This window comes from Gobius niger (assembly GCF_951799975.1).
Source record: "Gobius niger genome assembly, chromosome: 16".
In the NCBI taxonomy this organism is placed as follows: domain Eukaryota; kingdom Metazoa; phylum Chordata; class Actinopteri; order Gobiiformes; family Gobiidae; genus Gobius; species Gobius niger.
The window spans coordinates 13,597,361-13,614,581 of NC_136867.1; the positions used below are offsets into that span (position 1 = coordinate 13,597,361).

General features: G+C 41.2%; 1 protein-coding gene across 2 annotated transcripts in view; it reads right to left on the reverse strand.

The window, feature by feature from the left end:
- Nucleotides 1-16,894, reverse strand: part of sntg2 (syntrophin, gamma 2) — a 65,306-nt gene extending 48,412 nt beyond the window's left edge. For both annotated transcript variants that reach the window (XM_079573042.1, XM_079573041.1), the window contains exon 1: nucleotides 16,554-16,894. Coding sequence is in view for 1 of the 2 variants with exons in the window: in XM_079573041.1 (XP_079429167.1) it covers nucleotides 16,554-16,619 (66 nt within the window). In the remaining variant the exon portion in view is untranslated. The remainder of the gene's footprint in view (nucleotides 1-16,553) is intronic.
- Between the last annotated feature and the right edge of the window lie 327 nt (nucleotides 16,895-17,221).

Sequence of the window (17,221 nt, forward strand, 5' to 3'; positions counted from 1 at the left end):
ATTTTAACCGAGGGCCAAAGTCTCTTGGTTTTTGCGTAAGAGGCAACAGTGTGGGGCGGTGGATTCAGCCGCCAAGTGACAGGCGGCTGAATCCTCTGCACTATCGTCACATGAAACTGTACTGGAGGCTCCCACACAGCAGCAGCAGCAGCAGCAGCAGCAGCAGCAGGGTGCAAACCCAAGTTCAACATCCACACAAAGGCTGCAAGATTATTTGTACTGGAGTCGAAGAACGAAGACGGTAATACTATCAATAATCAACATGACGCTGCAAACAATAAAACAATGTGCAGGAACTTATTATGGACAAAGTTAAGACCCAAATAATGATGTTGGCATATTCTCCTCATGTTTGCATATTGTTTGTTTTCCACTGCTTTAGTTCGATCCTGTGGCTCCTTATGTGTCTGCACAGTTAGATTTTTTGTTGTTGTTCTGAAAAAAAAATCTGGTAAAATCTTAAATATTCCCATTTTGTTATTATGCAACATAGCCCAGTCTTAAGCAAGCAGCCACTAGTAAATGCCAAAGACAATAGAATGTTGAGGACACTGGAATTGTGTCCTCAACAAAGTGTCCTCACCTAAGGATCCCTTAGCTGGAAGATCCCTCTTTAGGCCCTCACATGATGTGGGAATCGAACTCAGGACCATCTGGCTTTGCGCTGATAGTGCTGATATAATCACTTTGCTACTAATGAGCTGGCTTACATCCCTGAGTAATCGGTGCTGGAATACCAAATCCTCTTACTCTTCCCTTTAGCCACGCACAGCCCATTTAAACTACTGAATCCTAATCCCAAGTTATGGAAGTAACTGTAAAGACATTCAAAATAGTTTCGCCTGAACTTGCCTTGAACTCACTGGCGCTATAGTGATGACTGGCTTCCTAAATGATCTCTTCTGACAGCTGTACGTGTGACATTTAGACGCATCACTGTCTTGGTCCCGGCTGTCCAACTGTCCAGTGTCATTGTGTCCACTTGCTCTTTGGAACAGCTCACATGTGCTGTTTTAATAATAAACCCCCATTCACTATGAGGCTTATTCTCATTTCCATATTCTCCTTTCAGTTGTCAGACAATGGGCCCGCAATGCAATAGTAATTCGCCGGCGCTTCATCCAGAACTGACGGCTTTCCAAACTGCTGCTCTGTGATAACAACTTCCTCATATTTAATTATCTGACAACACAAGCCTACGCTGCTAAGGAGAGCTTTGGCATTTAAGATGCTCTATTACAGAGAACTGCAAAGTGACAGGCAGTTTTTATAAGTGATTTGTATACCAGACCAGAGCAGTGTTTAGTATTTCAAGATTGCGGCTTGTTTTCACAGAAGCAAAGAAAGTTGATTTCTCTAGTTGCTGTTGGGTTTCTCGAGAAAAGACATTGAACGACAAACTGTCATTCTGTCCATCATTTATTTTATCTATAGTGAAGGAAAATGAAGTGTGCAAATGAAAGACATGCTTATTTTTCATCAGTTTGCACCAGGGCATCGGTGGTTTTCACTCAGTGATGTTTGAACCAGTCCATTGTTGTGTTGTCCATGGGCAAGACATTTAACTTGCTTTGCTTCCAGTACAGTATCTCTGTGTCCTCTGTGATTAAATCTTTACGGCAATGAATTACTCTTATCCATGAGTTATTACTCGGGACAGAAGGCATTGTTTACTTTCTGTTTTATCGCTTTATCTTCTGAATTTGTCTGAGCTTAGTCCACCTTTTACTCACAGGCTGGCCAACAGACACCCGAAGCCAGCCAAGTTTTACCTTTTGCACCTTTAGCCTGCATATAAAAAGAAGAAAAAAATACTACATTTGCCAGTCAGAAATCTAATAAAGTGTGAAAAACTTCATCGACATAATGTAAAGTTCTATCTAGACGTTATCTGTTTGGTATTGAAAAATCCTTCTACTGACTCTGCTTATGGAGACATATATCCTCAAGAGAACTTCGAAGTTGCTCCACTGGCCATCAGACATGAAATATTTACACGCACACTGTACAGAAAGTAAAAAATAATAAAGTTTTTTTTTGCAGGACATACAACATGCCAGTTTTAGACAGGCCGGGGAAAAAGGCTGTGGGGGCTCGAGAGCAACTTGGCATATTTGACAACAATAGCACTTGTAAATTGTGCGAGACAGAAGCAGAGAGAGGTCCGAGTCAGAGCATCTCGACTGTTGGCGCTTTGGTGCCAGAAAGGGAGGCGAGGGAGCGGAGTGAAGATTGGGGTGACTAAGTTAGTTTATCAAAACTCAAGTGCGAAATAAAACATCGTTGTGTGACCGGCAGTGGACTGGGCCCAGGAGAAATCCGAATGACTTCATTATTCCACAAGGAGAGATTCTTATTGTTACAGAAAGTATCTTAAAGGGATATTTCAGGATTTTTGACATAGGGTCTCATTTCCTAGTTATCCAGAGTGTTGTTGATTTCTGGAGATTTTTTTTTTTTTTTTTCATTCATGGAGTCCTTATATTTGAAGAGCTTAGTGGTGCTAGGCTAGTGCTAGGCTAGTACATGTCTATGGTAACTAGTAGCCTGCATTAAAAACCTCTTCAAAATCCTCAGGTAGTCCTCCATAAGTTGCCATATCTGATTTGTAGGAAGCTCCTTTGTGAATTCCACGTATGGAAATGCCGGCCGCAGGTAAACAAACTCCGGTAACCGAGCAGATCACTCCGCCGATAGCTTACAACCAGGAAGCTGATGCTGCTCAAATATAAGTTCTTTTAAATGCAAAATGGTTATATTTCAAACATTATTCAGTCAACACAGACATTTATATCGGGAGGCTTATAAGTGTTTTGCCTCAGGTGCACACTGTGCTTGGGTCAGACTGTTTTTAATGCAGGCTACTAGTTACCATAGACATGCGCTAGCCTAGCACTAACCTAGCACCACTAAACTCTTCAAACAGACTGCATGAATAAAAAATAAAAAAATCTCCAGAAATCAGCAACACTCTGGATAACTAGGAAATGAAGCCCTATGTCAAAAATCCTGAAATATCCCTTTTTTTAAAAAAAAACAGAACCACACCCCTTAGAAATAAAAGGTAGGCAGTATCTGTGCAAAGAGACGTTACTTCATTGAGTTCAGTAGTTTAACAGCATGGTTTCATAGCTGACCCCACGTGGTGGAGTGAGAAAGTCCAGAATAGTCCTGATTTTGTAGCGTTTCCTCTCTGGCACCACAGTCAGAGGACCCCGCTCTGACCCCACAACATAGCTGGACCTCATGATTCTGAGTCCCTCAGGCTGCTGCTCCGCCGACCACAACATCTGCCAAACATCCTGAGCACCGTCCAGCAGATCGTGAAGGTTCTCGCTCACCTCAGGGAGTGTAGGTGGGTTTGGCCCTTCCTCTAGACTGGATCCATAATCTCTCCCCGGGCCCGTTTATTGTACAACCAACCACCTTCACACAGGCTGCCCGATGTCCTTCTTTCAGACCAAATACAAATATCTAGTTGAATACTGTAACATAGTACTGTAGAAAGTGTAAAAAGTGCTCTGTATTGTAGACAAAAACTTTACTTATTTGCACGAGCCATGAATGCAAGAGAAAAAAAGTACTGTTTTCTTTGAGTGAAAACAAGCTGTTATCTTCAAATACTAAACACCACTCTCGTCTGGCAAACAAGTCGCTTTTAAAAACTGCCAGTTATGCAATTCTCTGTAATAGAACATCTTTAAACGCCTGAGCTGTGCATGCTTGTGTTGTCAGATGATTATATATTAAATTATTAAATATAAGCAAGTTGCTATCACAGAGCAGCAGTTTGGAGAGGACTCAGTTCAAACATCTCGAATAGTGTGGCTAACTCAAAAGTTTTCCTTCAGCTTTTTATTAAAAAAAAAAATCTTCTAAACAAACATATGTGCTGGGATGAGTGGTGGAGCTTTATTGTATAGTCACAGCCCAAAACAAAACCTCCCTTCAAAATCAACCACTCAAGTGTCATATGATTTCCCACAACACTGAAAGTCTCCTTTTCACAGCATCTCCACATCTCCACAGCAATTGGGCAGTGTTGACTTGGGGAGCTGTTCTTTCCGTCTTTGCCGCGGCTTTTCTGTTTTCCTCAATCTCCTCTTTTCAAATGTCAAAGTGGCTGACGGTTGAGTTTATTTTAGCTGCTGTGCAGGCAAACGGCTCAGACGCAGATAACCTTGAGAGGCAGTAGGCGGCAAAGTGATACCGACTCTGCCAGGAGAGCCTGATCACTGCCACACACTCCGGGCTGGAGATTTCAAGCCACAACCTCAAGCAAAAGTCATAGCATTTGAATAGAGAGGAAGAGCAACAGGTACAGCCATGCAAAAGCCATCATTATTACTCAGGTCTAAAGCCAGTCCTGTGGCGGTAACAGCACTGGAGCTTGGAGGAGTAGCGTACAATGGAAGATTGTTGTGTGTGAAATGACACAGGAGAGGAAATCTTCCATTTGTTTTTCAAGCTGGAATTTATTTATAAGGTCTGTCTTGTCTATGCTCTTGAATATTAATAGTAAAAGCTATGTTTGATGCCATATCACCACACAGGTCACCATGAAATAATTGCTTACAAATGTTATCAGTAAATTGTAAGTAAAGTAATAAATCACAAGCATGCAGACTTCCTTGGCATAGCACACGAGCCAGACACTACTTTCTTTTCGAATGCAGGAGCGTTTGTAATTGTGACAGATTGTCAATGTCAATGTCAATGTCAACTTTATTTGTATAGCACGTTTACAACAACACTAGGTGCCCAAAGTGCTTCACATACAGGTACACAATATAAAATAACAGTACAAAACAACAAGAGAAGCAAACACAATAGAGTTATAATACAGCTCAACTTGAATTGAACGCCAACGCAAACAAGATTGTAGGTTGGTCCAATCAAAATGATTTGTTGTGTGTTCCCAAAGGTAGAAAACATTTCCTCTTGAATAATCACTTCAATAATCACAACTTTTGAACTTCTGTTACCTCTTTGAGTGCTTCGCCTGTTGATTTGGGTGGAGATGGAGCTGTTTCCCTCTCCAAAGGCATATATGTAAAGTCTTTTTTACTCACATAAACTGTAATGTTTGTTTTGACACCGATGGAACATGCATTTCTCTGATGGATTAATCTATCTGTCAATCATCTGAACTGGGGAAGGCAAGAAGAGATCACAGACAGTCTTTGTACCCAATGGGAAAAGACCTTGACCATCTAACACAGTGTCATACAAAGACTTAAAAAGTACCTTAATAATGTCGTAAATACTAATATTACCTCACATTACAATGGTTCGACTTCGGAAAGTTTCATTTACCATTATACTTGAGTTTTTATTTCATAATGACTAAGAAAACAGATATGAGTCACACAAGATGAAGAAGGGTCTTGTCTTCTCACAAACAATATCTGCTGGCACAAACAGACCTTGAATTGTCACGATGAGTTTATATCATTCCTCTATATACAGTACAGTATTATCTCTGGCTTCTGTCAGACCCGTCAGTCATATCCAGGAGGGCAGGGTCATTTAATATCAGTATAGTCGTAATGCAAACTGCCCGTGGAACAGCACAAGGCACCACTGATACAATGGTGCAGCAGGTGGGAGATTCGTTCAAATAAACAGATGGGGAGCTATAACATACTTTGTTTATGCAGACGAGCCATGTGCTCCCCTCTGTGAGATGTTAGCACAGTTTAACAAGGCTGTGTACAAATGGAGCTTAAAAGTGGATGGGAGCTTCAAGTTTATTCTTCCCACAGAGTAGACTTTTGTCGGGTCGATTAAATGGATATGCTGTATTGTCGAACTGTCATTTTGGAGCACAGGTTAATCCATTTAAAATGTACATGCTTTGTCTCCAGCACTTATCGTGGCGAGATGAGCGGAAGTGGCTCTGTCAGTTTCGCAAATGAATGCACGCTTTGAATGTTGTGAAGAAATGTGTCGTCTAATTTATTACGCGCTCCTGCCCGGGATTTCCTTCAGCGCGACCATTCATAATCTGCTGAAGTGAAATGGTGTTTGGCGTATTTTTATCATGGAGGGCTGCAGAGTAAGAAAACAAATTCACTCATGGCTGCAGCAGAGATAGATGGCGAAAAACATCAGTTTAAGGCCCTGTAACATGTTTTTTTTTCCCCACTCGATGGTGGTCCAAGTTCCTTTACCATCAAAAACATAACCCCAAACAATGGACTCATACGATACCTCTTCACTTTTGGGTTTTACAATTGCTAAATAAGTTCATAATACTGTATGTCTCTTTTCCTCCACAAATGTCTGTGAAAAATACAATGCACTACACGAAGGTAAAATAGATTTCACTCTACAACAAGAAAAAAATAATGGCAAGATTATATAAGAGCCAGGGATGCACCGATATCAGGTATCGGCTACAAATATAAGATACAGAGCCGATAACCAGGTTTGGCTCTCAACGCCCTAAAAACACAACCTTTACTTTATCTGTAACATGCCACTTTTAAGAAAGTCTCTTGGTATCGGCAAGTATCGGATATCGGCAGATACTCAAACCCCAGTATCGGTAGCAAAAAAGCTGGATTGGTGCATCTCTAATCTTTCTAATAAGAAAGAATATTTGGATCTTGCAAATATTCTTTCTTATCACAGCAAAAAGAAATAATAAATCAATAAATCCAAACCAAAGGAGCTCATTATATGGATTCATATCCTCCTTAAGGTAATAGCAGTCTGAATAATATGTTCTGTCTTCTCCTTTGTTTAATATGAATGTGTTACTATGAAACCGACCATAATTAACATTTAACAGTCTTTGGAAATGTTCGCCGCCTTTCATGGGTGCCCTTGAGCTGCGTGACTCCGCTTCTGGGCCCATATTGCACTAGTGAATCAGTATGAAATATCATCAGGAATGATACATACGAAGCTCACTTGGAAACTGCAGTATTAGAAGAAACATAAGGACACACACCCACACAGAAAATCTATTGGGTGACAGTGGCTCAACAAGTAAAGCATTTGTCAAAAATAGAAAAAAGAAAATCATTAAATTGGTATAGTAAAAGTCCTGTCTCCCCACTTCACTGACCTTGCCTGTATAGTGTCAGGCTGAGGGGACATGTCTTCCTCATTCATATTATAGGGTTGGCAGCGGCTCAGTGATTACAGAATTCCTTCACACTTCACCCACCTTTCCTGAAAGAAGCGTGTGTGACTGAATGACGGTGGTTGGTGGTCAGAGAGGCTGATCGTACCTAATGGCAGACACAGTTCTCACCTTTTACATTGGGGAGAACCTTGAAAGGCACAACGTAAGTATAATTATAGCACTATTCTGCCTCAGGCTGTTGTAGCTACACTTTTATTTACTTATTTTATCAATATTTAAACAGCAAAATCCCACTGAGATTTGAGATCACATTTCAAAACATTTCAAAGAGAGTCATGTGGAGACTAAAGGACCTTGGAATCAGATTTGTGAATCTTGCTGTGAGGCCAAGATTCCCAAAGAAGAAGAAAAACTTTATTTATATAGCACCTTTTGCAGATAAAATCATTGCTTCACAAAGAACGTGAATCAAAAACAATTAAGTATTACACAAATTCACATAGAAACATCATAACCTTGTCAACTAAAAGCTCGTCTGAACAGTTGCTCAACAGTCGGCCACACGTAGCGACAGAGGAAGGTCATTCTACAATTTAGGAGCAACGGCTTCAAAGGACAAGTCTCCTCTGGTTTTAAAGCTGGTGGTAGCCTGGAAAAACTCAGACTCAGCGCTGTACCAGCGTGTGAGTCTGGTAAGAATCCGCATCAGCTTGATTTCTACAGTGTAACATACGCAAGCAAACAGGAAGCGGAGTAAACAGCGAAGGGCAGTCAGTGGCGTTAGTGGTTTTGCGTTAATATTCAAACAGAATTATGAATCACAAAACTCACCTACTGCCGGTGTGTTTTTGGTAATTTACCGTTGATTAGAAAAAAAACTGGGCTCTCCGGGACGCCGCCCGTAGATTGTTATCAAGGAGACTTCCGCATCCCAAGCGTGACGGTGCTCGCGGACAACACGTGAAAATCCCTGCCACTCCACTGTGTGCTCGCTGACTATGTATCATCGTGTAGCTATGACTCTCGTCTTTCCGAAGAAAAAAAAGAGCTTGTTTTGATCATTTATGGATCGGAAGATATCCACAGGTGCAGTAAGTAAAACTTCATCTGCCATGGGGCTACAAAAGTCTACACATTTCTTCTTCTGAAGCACTGAAGAGGCACAAAGAGCCCCCCCACACCTGCAGCACAGTCGAGGCATCACAAGAGGAGCTACAGGAAACAAGGAAGGGACAAACGAGGAGGTATCCGGGCAAGACTCACAACTAAGCCACACATGCCTCTTCCGCTATGGTTCTGCACTGCAAAAAGTGATTTCTAAGCAGGAAAAAAATTACTTACTTTAAAAAATAAGTTCTTATTTTTTCCCTAAAAAGTAATAATGTCTTGCCTTGCAAAGTTTTCTTGAGAAAAAAAATCTTATTTTAGGAAATTAAATCTAGCCATTTCTTGTTCAGATGTATTTGCTAAAAAACATGCCATTTTTTCTTGTAACAAGAAAGGAAGACTTTTTGAATCTTCTTCAGCATTAGATTATTTTAAGAAAAAATAAGATCACAACAACTCTTAATTTAAGAACTGATTCTCACCGGTAGATACACTCAATTTTTACACTCAAAGTTATTTGCTTAAGTTCTGTGTTTCTTTGTTAGTTTATAATAAGAAAAATATTCTCGAAATAAGAATTCGTAGCAAGAAAAAAATGCTTACCCCATTGACAGATTTTTTTATACAGAGGGGTATCATTCTGGATGCCAGGCTAGATCACTGGGACAGTGAGGAGGTTCTAGCCAGAGGACCCACTGGTGTGACCAGAGGAGTAGGGGCACAGATTTGGGAGCCATACCATGCAAGGCTCTAAAAGTCAAAACTAAAATTTCAAATTCAATTTGAAATTTGATGGGGAGCCAAACTCGATAGTGTACAATTGCCTCTCAGTCTGTTCATATGGCAGCAGCAGAGGAACTCGGCGGTCTCATTTGTTGTGACGGATTATATTCATCAATGCGGCCCCATGTCTCCACGCGCTGGTTTTCATGTACTTTGTGGAGCAGCAGGAGTTTAAGCCTGTGGTACAGTAAATAGGAGCGTGACTCTGCGCTGCCTCTGACTGCTCTGACAGTGGAGAGGCTGACAGGAATTTGCCACATTTGTGCTTAGATATCATTGCACGGCTGTTCACAATCCCCCGTTTACTGCTGAGTGAGGGATGGGTATTTTCAAATGTAGCAGTAGTAGCTGCAGTCTAAAGTGTTTTAGGATGTAAATGAAATCACACTGACCAGCGGCAAGGAAAGATAACCTTCACTTGGAGCACCTTACCTTTAATAACAATCCTGACCACAAACTCATCTTTATATTTATTTCAAGAACTGATACCTCTGATGAACTATTTCCTTTATTAGGAGATGGAGCAGCATTGGTATTTATCCCCATTGTCCACCAACTGCAACCTCTGAATAGCTCTCTCTTCCATATTTGTGCCACTGCAGCTTTTTGGCTAACAATGTGGATTAAGGCATATTTCTCTCACAAACTTGGGAACTGTAATAATCCTTTGCATCAGAAATGGTCAGACCACACAGTGAGGGTCAGTGACTGCAGCCGCCCTTTGCTCAAACATGACACTATATCAGGGACAGTCAGCCTGCTCCTGCACATCTCATGTATCTCTGCTCTGTATGCACTGCCTGAATCGCCTGGTCTCTCGGAGCTGTTCAAATAAGAGCTGGGCTTATGCGAGACATATGATTTTTTTTCCCCAAGCTACTGGATAGAGGGATATACCTCGTACTCGTAGCTCGGTAATGCCATTGCAGTTGGAATTCTCACTTTGTCAAGCTTCATAAGCTCAAGAGAAAACCACTGCAAAATGAAGAATGTAGAATAAAGTCATACATACACAGCGATATAGAAAAGTACATTGTACTGGGCTTTCATACAGAATTAGTGCCCTTGAGCTATGGAAGTCTAATCCATTAAGTCAGCTTTTGCTTTAGGCAAAACATCGATTTAAGTGCTAAGTTTGATGTCAATAAAACATTTATACTAAAACTTTTTTTTAACTCTTTACTGACCCCTTGAGGGTGGAGTTTGTATCTGTTTACTGTGACTAAATTCATACTTTAGACAAATACCATTTTAGTGTAAAGAAATGTGTAAGAAGTGTAAGAAATAATAGTCCTTGCATAAAGGATTTCTGTAACATAATGTTTGAGATCCATCTGAAAGGCAACACCGTGACAAGACAAAATGAAATTAGGCACATCATGACGTGCCAAAAACATTCGGTTTGTCAAATCATCAGACCATTCAAAGAGTTTCCATCTTCCAATCACAGAAGCAGCAACAGCAAACTTATTTTAAGGCAGACTTTGTGTGGCACAAAGGGACGACTAGCTCCGGGTGAATGCAAATTTGACAAGTATTTTTTTTGTCATTTATTTCAAGACGATAAAGATAGAGCAACTCTTTTAGGAGTTATTTCAGAAGTGTCCGCTTCAATTTGGCTGCTTGAAAATGAGACAAGGTACATTTCTCTCCATCTCCCTTGGTTATGAATGGGGGGACATTAAAATGCATAAGTTCCCTGCCTTGAATCTAAATAAAAATGCTAATGGGAACACCGTGGGTATTAATAATGCAGGGGGACGCAAAAGCCCTTTATTTGGTAAGGAAACATTTCAAGAAAGAAGCACTCCACGCTGACAGCGCTACTTGTTTTGATGCGTTTGGATTTATGACACGGCGCATCCCTCTTGACATTTGAAAAATTAAAACAGCAGCTAATTTGCACTTGGCCTTGAATAATGGAAGACAGTGGGACAGTGTGCATGCATGTGTGCTCTTCCAATAAGGATTCATTAGGAGCCAATTCACAGCTAATTCGTGATGCAACTCCAAAAGTGAGCCCTTTGGCCCACTGCACACATCTCATGGGCTCTGGATCACACCACACTGGAAGGAGATGTCATTGAAATTGAGCAGTTATCTGAAAGAATGAGTTTAATGTACAAGTAGTATGTGATTCTGCTCGATTCAGGAACCGTATGGAGAAAGGCCAACATTTGTTGAAGATAATTAGTGAAATTGATTAGCTGTTCAAACTCGCTTTGCCTTTTGGCCAGAGATGTAGTGAAATTGTGACTCATTTTTGGGATTTGTGACTTGGCTCGAACATCACACTGAGGACTAGTTGGGACTTAACAAACTTGTGAGTTGCTCAGGGGCAGTGACTCAACTTGAGGTTCAGGCTTGAGGACTCAGACTAGGACTTGAATGATTTAGCTCTCAAGTCCTCTGCACTGAGCACTTTTGAGTGCTTGTATGAAAACAACATGATGGTTTTAAGTTCAAAGGTAGTTAAATGGAGGGCTCATTGAGTTGTGGACACTGCTTGGAAATGAATGAGTAAACTCTTTTAAACGCGCTGGACTTGTGACTTGAACTCAAGACTTGGACTCAGTTTTACCTGATAGTGACTCGAACAATGAGAACTTTAACGGTTGCTTGGATTTAACTTAGCCTCTGCCTTGGACCAGGAACTATGGCGTGATAAGACATCATACACATAGTGTGTGGCAGGAGTAAACAAGCAAGGGCAATAAGAAATGAAGGCCCAAATTACGGTTTGGATAAGAAAGAAAACAGAGGAAGTATAATATGATAATACAAGAAAAGTATATCCACTTTTATAGGAAACACAATGAATAATAACACGGATCAATTAGTGGAGTAGTGGTTTACTACTCCCACCTCTAGTACAAGACGTTCTGGAACATTAAAACTGAGAACTTCTCCATGTCAAGCAAAAATAGCTTGGCAATATCATAATAAAATGAAACCTTGATCTAACATGGAAAGACAGAAACATAAAAATTACACTCGCTAAAGTCAATTTGTCTCTTTTAAAATGAGCTTTGAAAATCTATGTTTATTCCTGAATGTGACTGACGAGACTAGACAAAAGCAATAACTTTCATGTTCAATTGCAGAATAAGTACGCCAGAGCAGAGGTCAAAGAGACAGTGGTTCAATTATGATATGTGACACAAGCATCACCCATTTAAAGGGCTGAACCATGCCCAGTGTGAGGGGCTTGTAATTACATTCATTCACTTTTCCCACCAGTGCACTTGCTTGCACTAAGCATTACTACAGCACGTATAAAAAAAGGACATAAGAGAATTTGTCGGGCAATGGTAAGAAGAGTAGCCACTAAGCCACTATATTAAGTACTTTATAAAGACATAACTTAGAGGAAAGAATAGAATTGGTTGAAACTACTGGCCAGAATCCTAAAATGGGAGCAGTCAAAATGATGTGCTTCGAGAAGCTATTAAGTGATTGGAACTTTTTTTGTATCATCTCAAAATCCCATCACACAAGTGCAGCAAACCCCTAATTAATTTATGTATAATTGTTCATGCATTTAGTGGATTGTGTATAAAACTACTGCTTGGCCTTTTAAAAGGTAAGGTTTCTAGCATCAATAGCTGAAGTAAGTGTGTCTGTGTCAGCCCTGTATGGTGTGCGGCCGCCTAAAGCTCGGAGCTCTGTGATAGCTTTTGACGTTCACTTCATGATATAACAAATAACAGTAAAATATGAATGCTGTTAAAGCATATACATTTCCCAGCAAGCTTAAATCCACCAGATTTGTTTTCCTTGAGGAGGAATGAAATTAGTTTTGTCCTTCAGTATATTGTAAATAAAAGCAGACATCTAGAGGTGAAAGACCTTGGGCCTGATCTTATGTCCAATGTATAACAGCTTAAGTTGCTCAAGACGAGCTTGGTATCTTGCGTACAGACAACGGTGCGCTAGTGCTTGCGGCTAGTAGCCTGAGGGTGTCACTTAGGGAAAAATAAGTGTTGACTGAGACGTGGTCGGGCGCCTGCTGTTTCCCCCCTCGCTTTCCTCATCTTTACATCACGCGCAGCCTCGTATATTTAGGCTACATCCTTTGTACAGGAAAAAACAAAAAACTTTATTTATCCCACTGTGAGTTAAACACTGTCTGTGTCCCGAGAGAAAGAATATGCCGTTGGTCCCGCTCTAGCGCTGGTATTGAAGATAAGATAGCCTTTATAAATGTGGATGAATGGAGAAATTTACTACGATTTACTACGAAGAGCACGGGGGCAAAAACGTGATAGAAACTCCAGCATGTGCGCCATCCACAGTCAGCAGAAAATAATCAAGTCTGGTTTGAGGAAAAGACTTGGCGAGGGACCACTGTTGTACATAATATTGCCATGGATGTTGTTTTCTTTATAAATGTATGTGCAGCACTTTCTTGTTGTTTAAATGTGCTACATAAACTGGAGCTATATTTGCAGCTTTAGTCGCCATATTGGGAGGTTGTAACCCAAAGCACAGTCACTGTATAGCACCATATGGTCACCCCTTTGACAACGCACATCTAATGACCTATGCAAACGTAACCCCGGAGAATGAACAATATGTCGGGTTGCGAAACACTATTCTCCTCACGCGCGCCTTCACAGTCAGTCTCGGTGCAGTGGAACCTCTCTGCCATGTGTCTCCTGTGACCTGATTTAGAGCCATTTCCTGATAATCACCGCAGCGATCATTAGAAGCACATTATAATCTTTGACGCCAGATAAAAGGTAGGTCTCGCCGCGCACCGCTCTGATTGCCACTTCTAACTCCACACGTCACATAATAACAGCAATGAAGATCACTCATTCTGATTGAAAGCCAAGTGATGAGAAGGAAGACAGATCAAACGTGCAGATTTCAGGTCGAATTTGTGGAGGCAACCTATTTGAGGGTAGTGACGGAATAACATGGGGGAAAAAAAAAGTCAGGGGTGGGCAACATGGTAAAGATGACGAATATCACTATTCTGTTCAGTATACTGTAGTGAGTCAAATTTCAATTTCAGTTTTATTGCCATGATTTTAGTCTTGTTCTAGTCCTATGTTTTCTTATGGACATCATTTGATGAAACAAAACAAATGCCATTTAAAAAAAAAATATTGACCATACAATGTTGAAAGGGTTTTGTAATATATTGCAATAAAATTATCGTGGCATTTGCAATATTTCAGACAGTTGAGGAAAATTGCTATTTTTCTCATATTGTGCAGGCCTACTTTCGAGATAGAAGCAATAAGCCGAAGAAAGGAAGCAGCGTGACTGGGAGTGATGAGGATGAAGTTAAAGGAACAGTCCACCATTTTTACATACTGGGATATGTTCTTACCTGAGCTTAGACGAGTTGATGCGTACCAGTCTGGTCTTTTTTGTGTGCCCTCAGTCATGCGAAAAGACCAAAGATGTTAGAAGCATTGGCCTCTCCCAATGTTTTCCTATAGCTCCAAATGGGGTGAAGTTAGAAGTGACCAAGCTCTTCCACGGGCGCACACAAAGACCAGACAGGTACGCATCAACTCGTCTAAGCTCAGATAAGAACATATCTCAGTATGGAAAAATGGTGGCCTGTTCCTTTAAAAATGAGTAAGTCAGGGAGACGGTTAAAGGAACAGGCCACCATCTTTGCATACTGAGATATGTTCTTACCTGAGCTTAGACGAGTTGATGCGTACCTGTCTGGTCTTTACGCGTGCGCTCAGTCACGCAAAAACACCAAACATGTTGCTAGCATTTGGCCGCGCAGTAAAGTGAAGCTATTACTGCACTTTATGTCGAAGTGCTCCTACGGTGTTACTACGCCTTACAATATAGTCCCCCTTTCTATCCGCTTAGAAAATCGACATGTTTAATTTTGTGTAACTAGACTTGGATCGTGTAACTACTCACGAAGCCGTATTTAAACAGAGGAAACGTGGAAGAGTTGCTTCTAACTTCACCCCCGTTTGGGTCCATAGAGGAGAGGAGGAGAGGCTAAATGCTAACAACATCTTTGGTCCTTTTGAGTGACTGAGGGCACGCCCAAGTACCAGACAGTTACGCATCAACTCGTCTAAGCTCAGGTAAGAACAAATCTCAGTATGCAAAAACTGTGGCCTATTCCTTTAATGTTTATGTATGGCCTCACTAAGATGGACGTGTCATATTTTTGTTTGGACATGAAATGGATGATAGTGAAGGAAAATGAAAAAGACAATATAGAGCATCGCCGCTGACACATACTTTTAATTTGATCATATTGATTTCTTATTTGAAGAAAAGAGAAACAGTGATGAATTGGAGACAGGAAGCTTCAGCAGCGTTGCCCTGTGTAGCACAAAATACTGATGAAGTTCAGGTTGACCCTGGCAAAGCATGCTCTGAATAGAACGTGGATTGCAATTTCACAGCTACATATTTGTCAAGTGATTATCGTGTTATTGCTGATTGCTGTAAAGACAGTGAAGCCGGGTTCAAATGAGTTTTCATGGCATACAAACCAAAGACAATCCCATTATCATCTATGACACACTCATTACATTACCTTTACCATCTAATCCCTCACCTTCACCCTTTAACTAATGACACCCGTTTAATACGGCTAAAGACCTGCCGAATCCTGCCTTTAATTACAGAGAAAGCACCCAGCACACACTAGGTGAGCACACAGAATGGAGCGCAGCCTTCAAAGACTCGGTATAATTTGAGCCATAAGTCAGTGCTAAATGGAAGTGTGACATATGAGCACATGCGGAGAAGTTAAGCCCCCTCACACTCTGAAAAGCCCGAGAGGATCAGGGCTAAAAGCAAAACGCTCTGACCGGAAAGTGCGAGCAGAACCTCGAGGGAGCAGCGGAATTAAAGGTGCTATGTGACTGTGGGAGTAATGAAAGAAAACAGCAGCACAGTGGTGGGATGAAGGAGGGGCGCCATAGAAAAGCTGAAGTATTGAGGTCAAGATACGCTGTTTGAGTTAGGAAGGAAATAATTGAATTGCTATACACAAACTAATGATGCAGTATAGCCTAGCTGTATATCCCAGTAGATGCAATTAAAACAACAGAGATCAGATACAGATTAATGATTCAATCTCAACTCCCGGATAAATAATTTTCAGAAAAATGCCAATTTGGATTTTAATCAACCTGGGGGAATTTTTTTTCAAAATATAGAATTTTAACCAAAACTTACCTGACCCAGCCTTATTCATTAATAAGATGGAATACTAAATGCAATAATATTCATTTCTGTAGCCTTTTCTAGCAATCACATTCAAAGAGTATACAATAAACAAAATTGTTCATGGATGTGTCTAAGGTAGGAATTCAGAGAGATCTACTTGCACAAATTATTCTCACGAAAACTTGGGTTCATTCTTCACTAAATAGCTGTAACCTAATGTGAAATTGCCATACTTTCCTCCCTGTTAATTAACGTGTATTCTTGCTAACTTAGTTGCCATATTGTGGACACTATTATATGGCTCTTGTGAAGGCAGGCGGTATCGCGCTCTCATTTGGTAAAATAGCCTATCTGATCGGTTGGGCAAAAAGAGAAAAAAAATGCATGTTTTTCCTACCGAAGTTGGAACCAGGAGGCTGGCGGGTCGCTCTATCAGCTCAGGCAGTCTCCCCGCCACGTTCATCTCCCATAAAACAGCTTTTCTTCTGTCCTGTGACTTCGACGAGAGTTTCTCAAGTCATTTATCCGGGGGAAAGGCTGTTATTCGCCGAGGTCCTGTGGCGTGACCGCGGCGCACGGAGAAGGAGAAGAGGAGGATGGAGGCATGTCGGAGCTGCGAGGGGCTGTGCACTGCCTTCAATCCGCGGAGGACGAGCCCTGAGCCGGGGAAGCGCGCTGCCTTCCAGTCGCTCGGCGGTCTGTGTGTGGATCTCCACCTGCTGCGTCTGCTGCTGCTGCTGCTGTCCGCGCATTAACCAATCCTGCGTCAAAGCCAGTGCGTTAACCCGTTCAGCATAACGCACGCGTGGTGGTGGTCTGAGGGTTTGACGCCAATCGTGCAAATAAATATTCAAGTTCTTGAGTAACTTTGGAAGTTGACAATAGCAGCCTTTTAGCCTATACCCAAAGTTAGATGCAGTAGCTGTGCATTTGTAGACCTAGTTATGGGAGACATGCTCTGCTAACTGCATACACATTATTTTGAGGGAACTGACAGCCTTAAAATAAAATATTAAGTTAAAAAGTCACTTTTAGCATAAGGCATGAATCTGAACAGAGATTGGA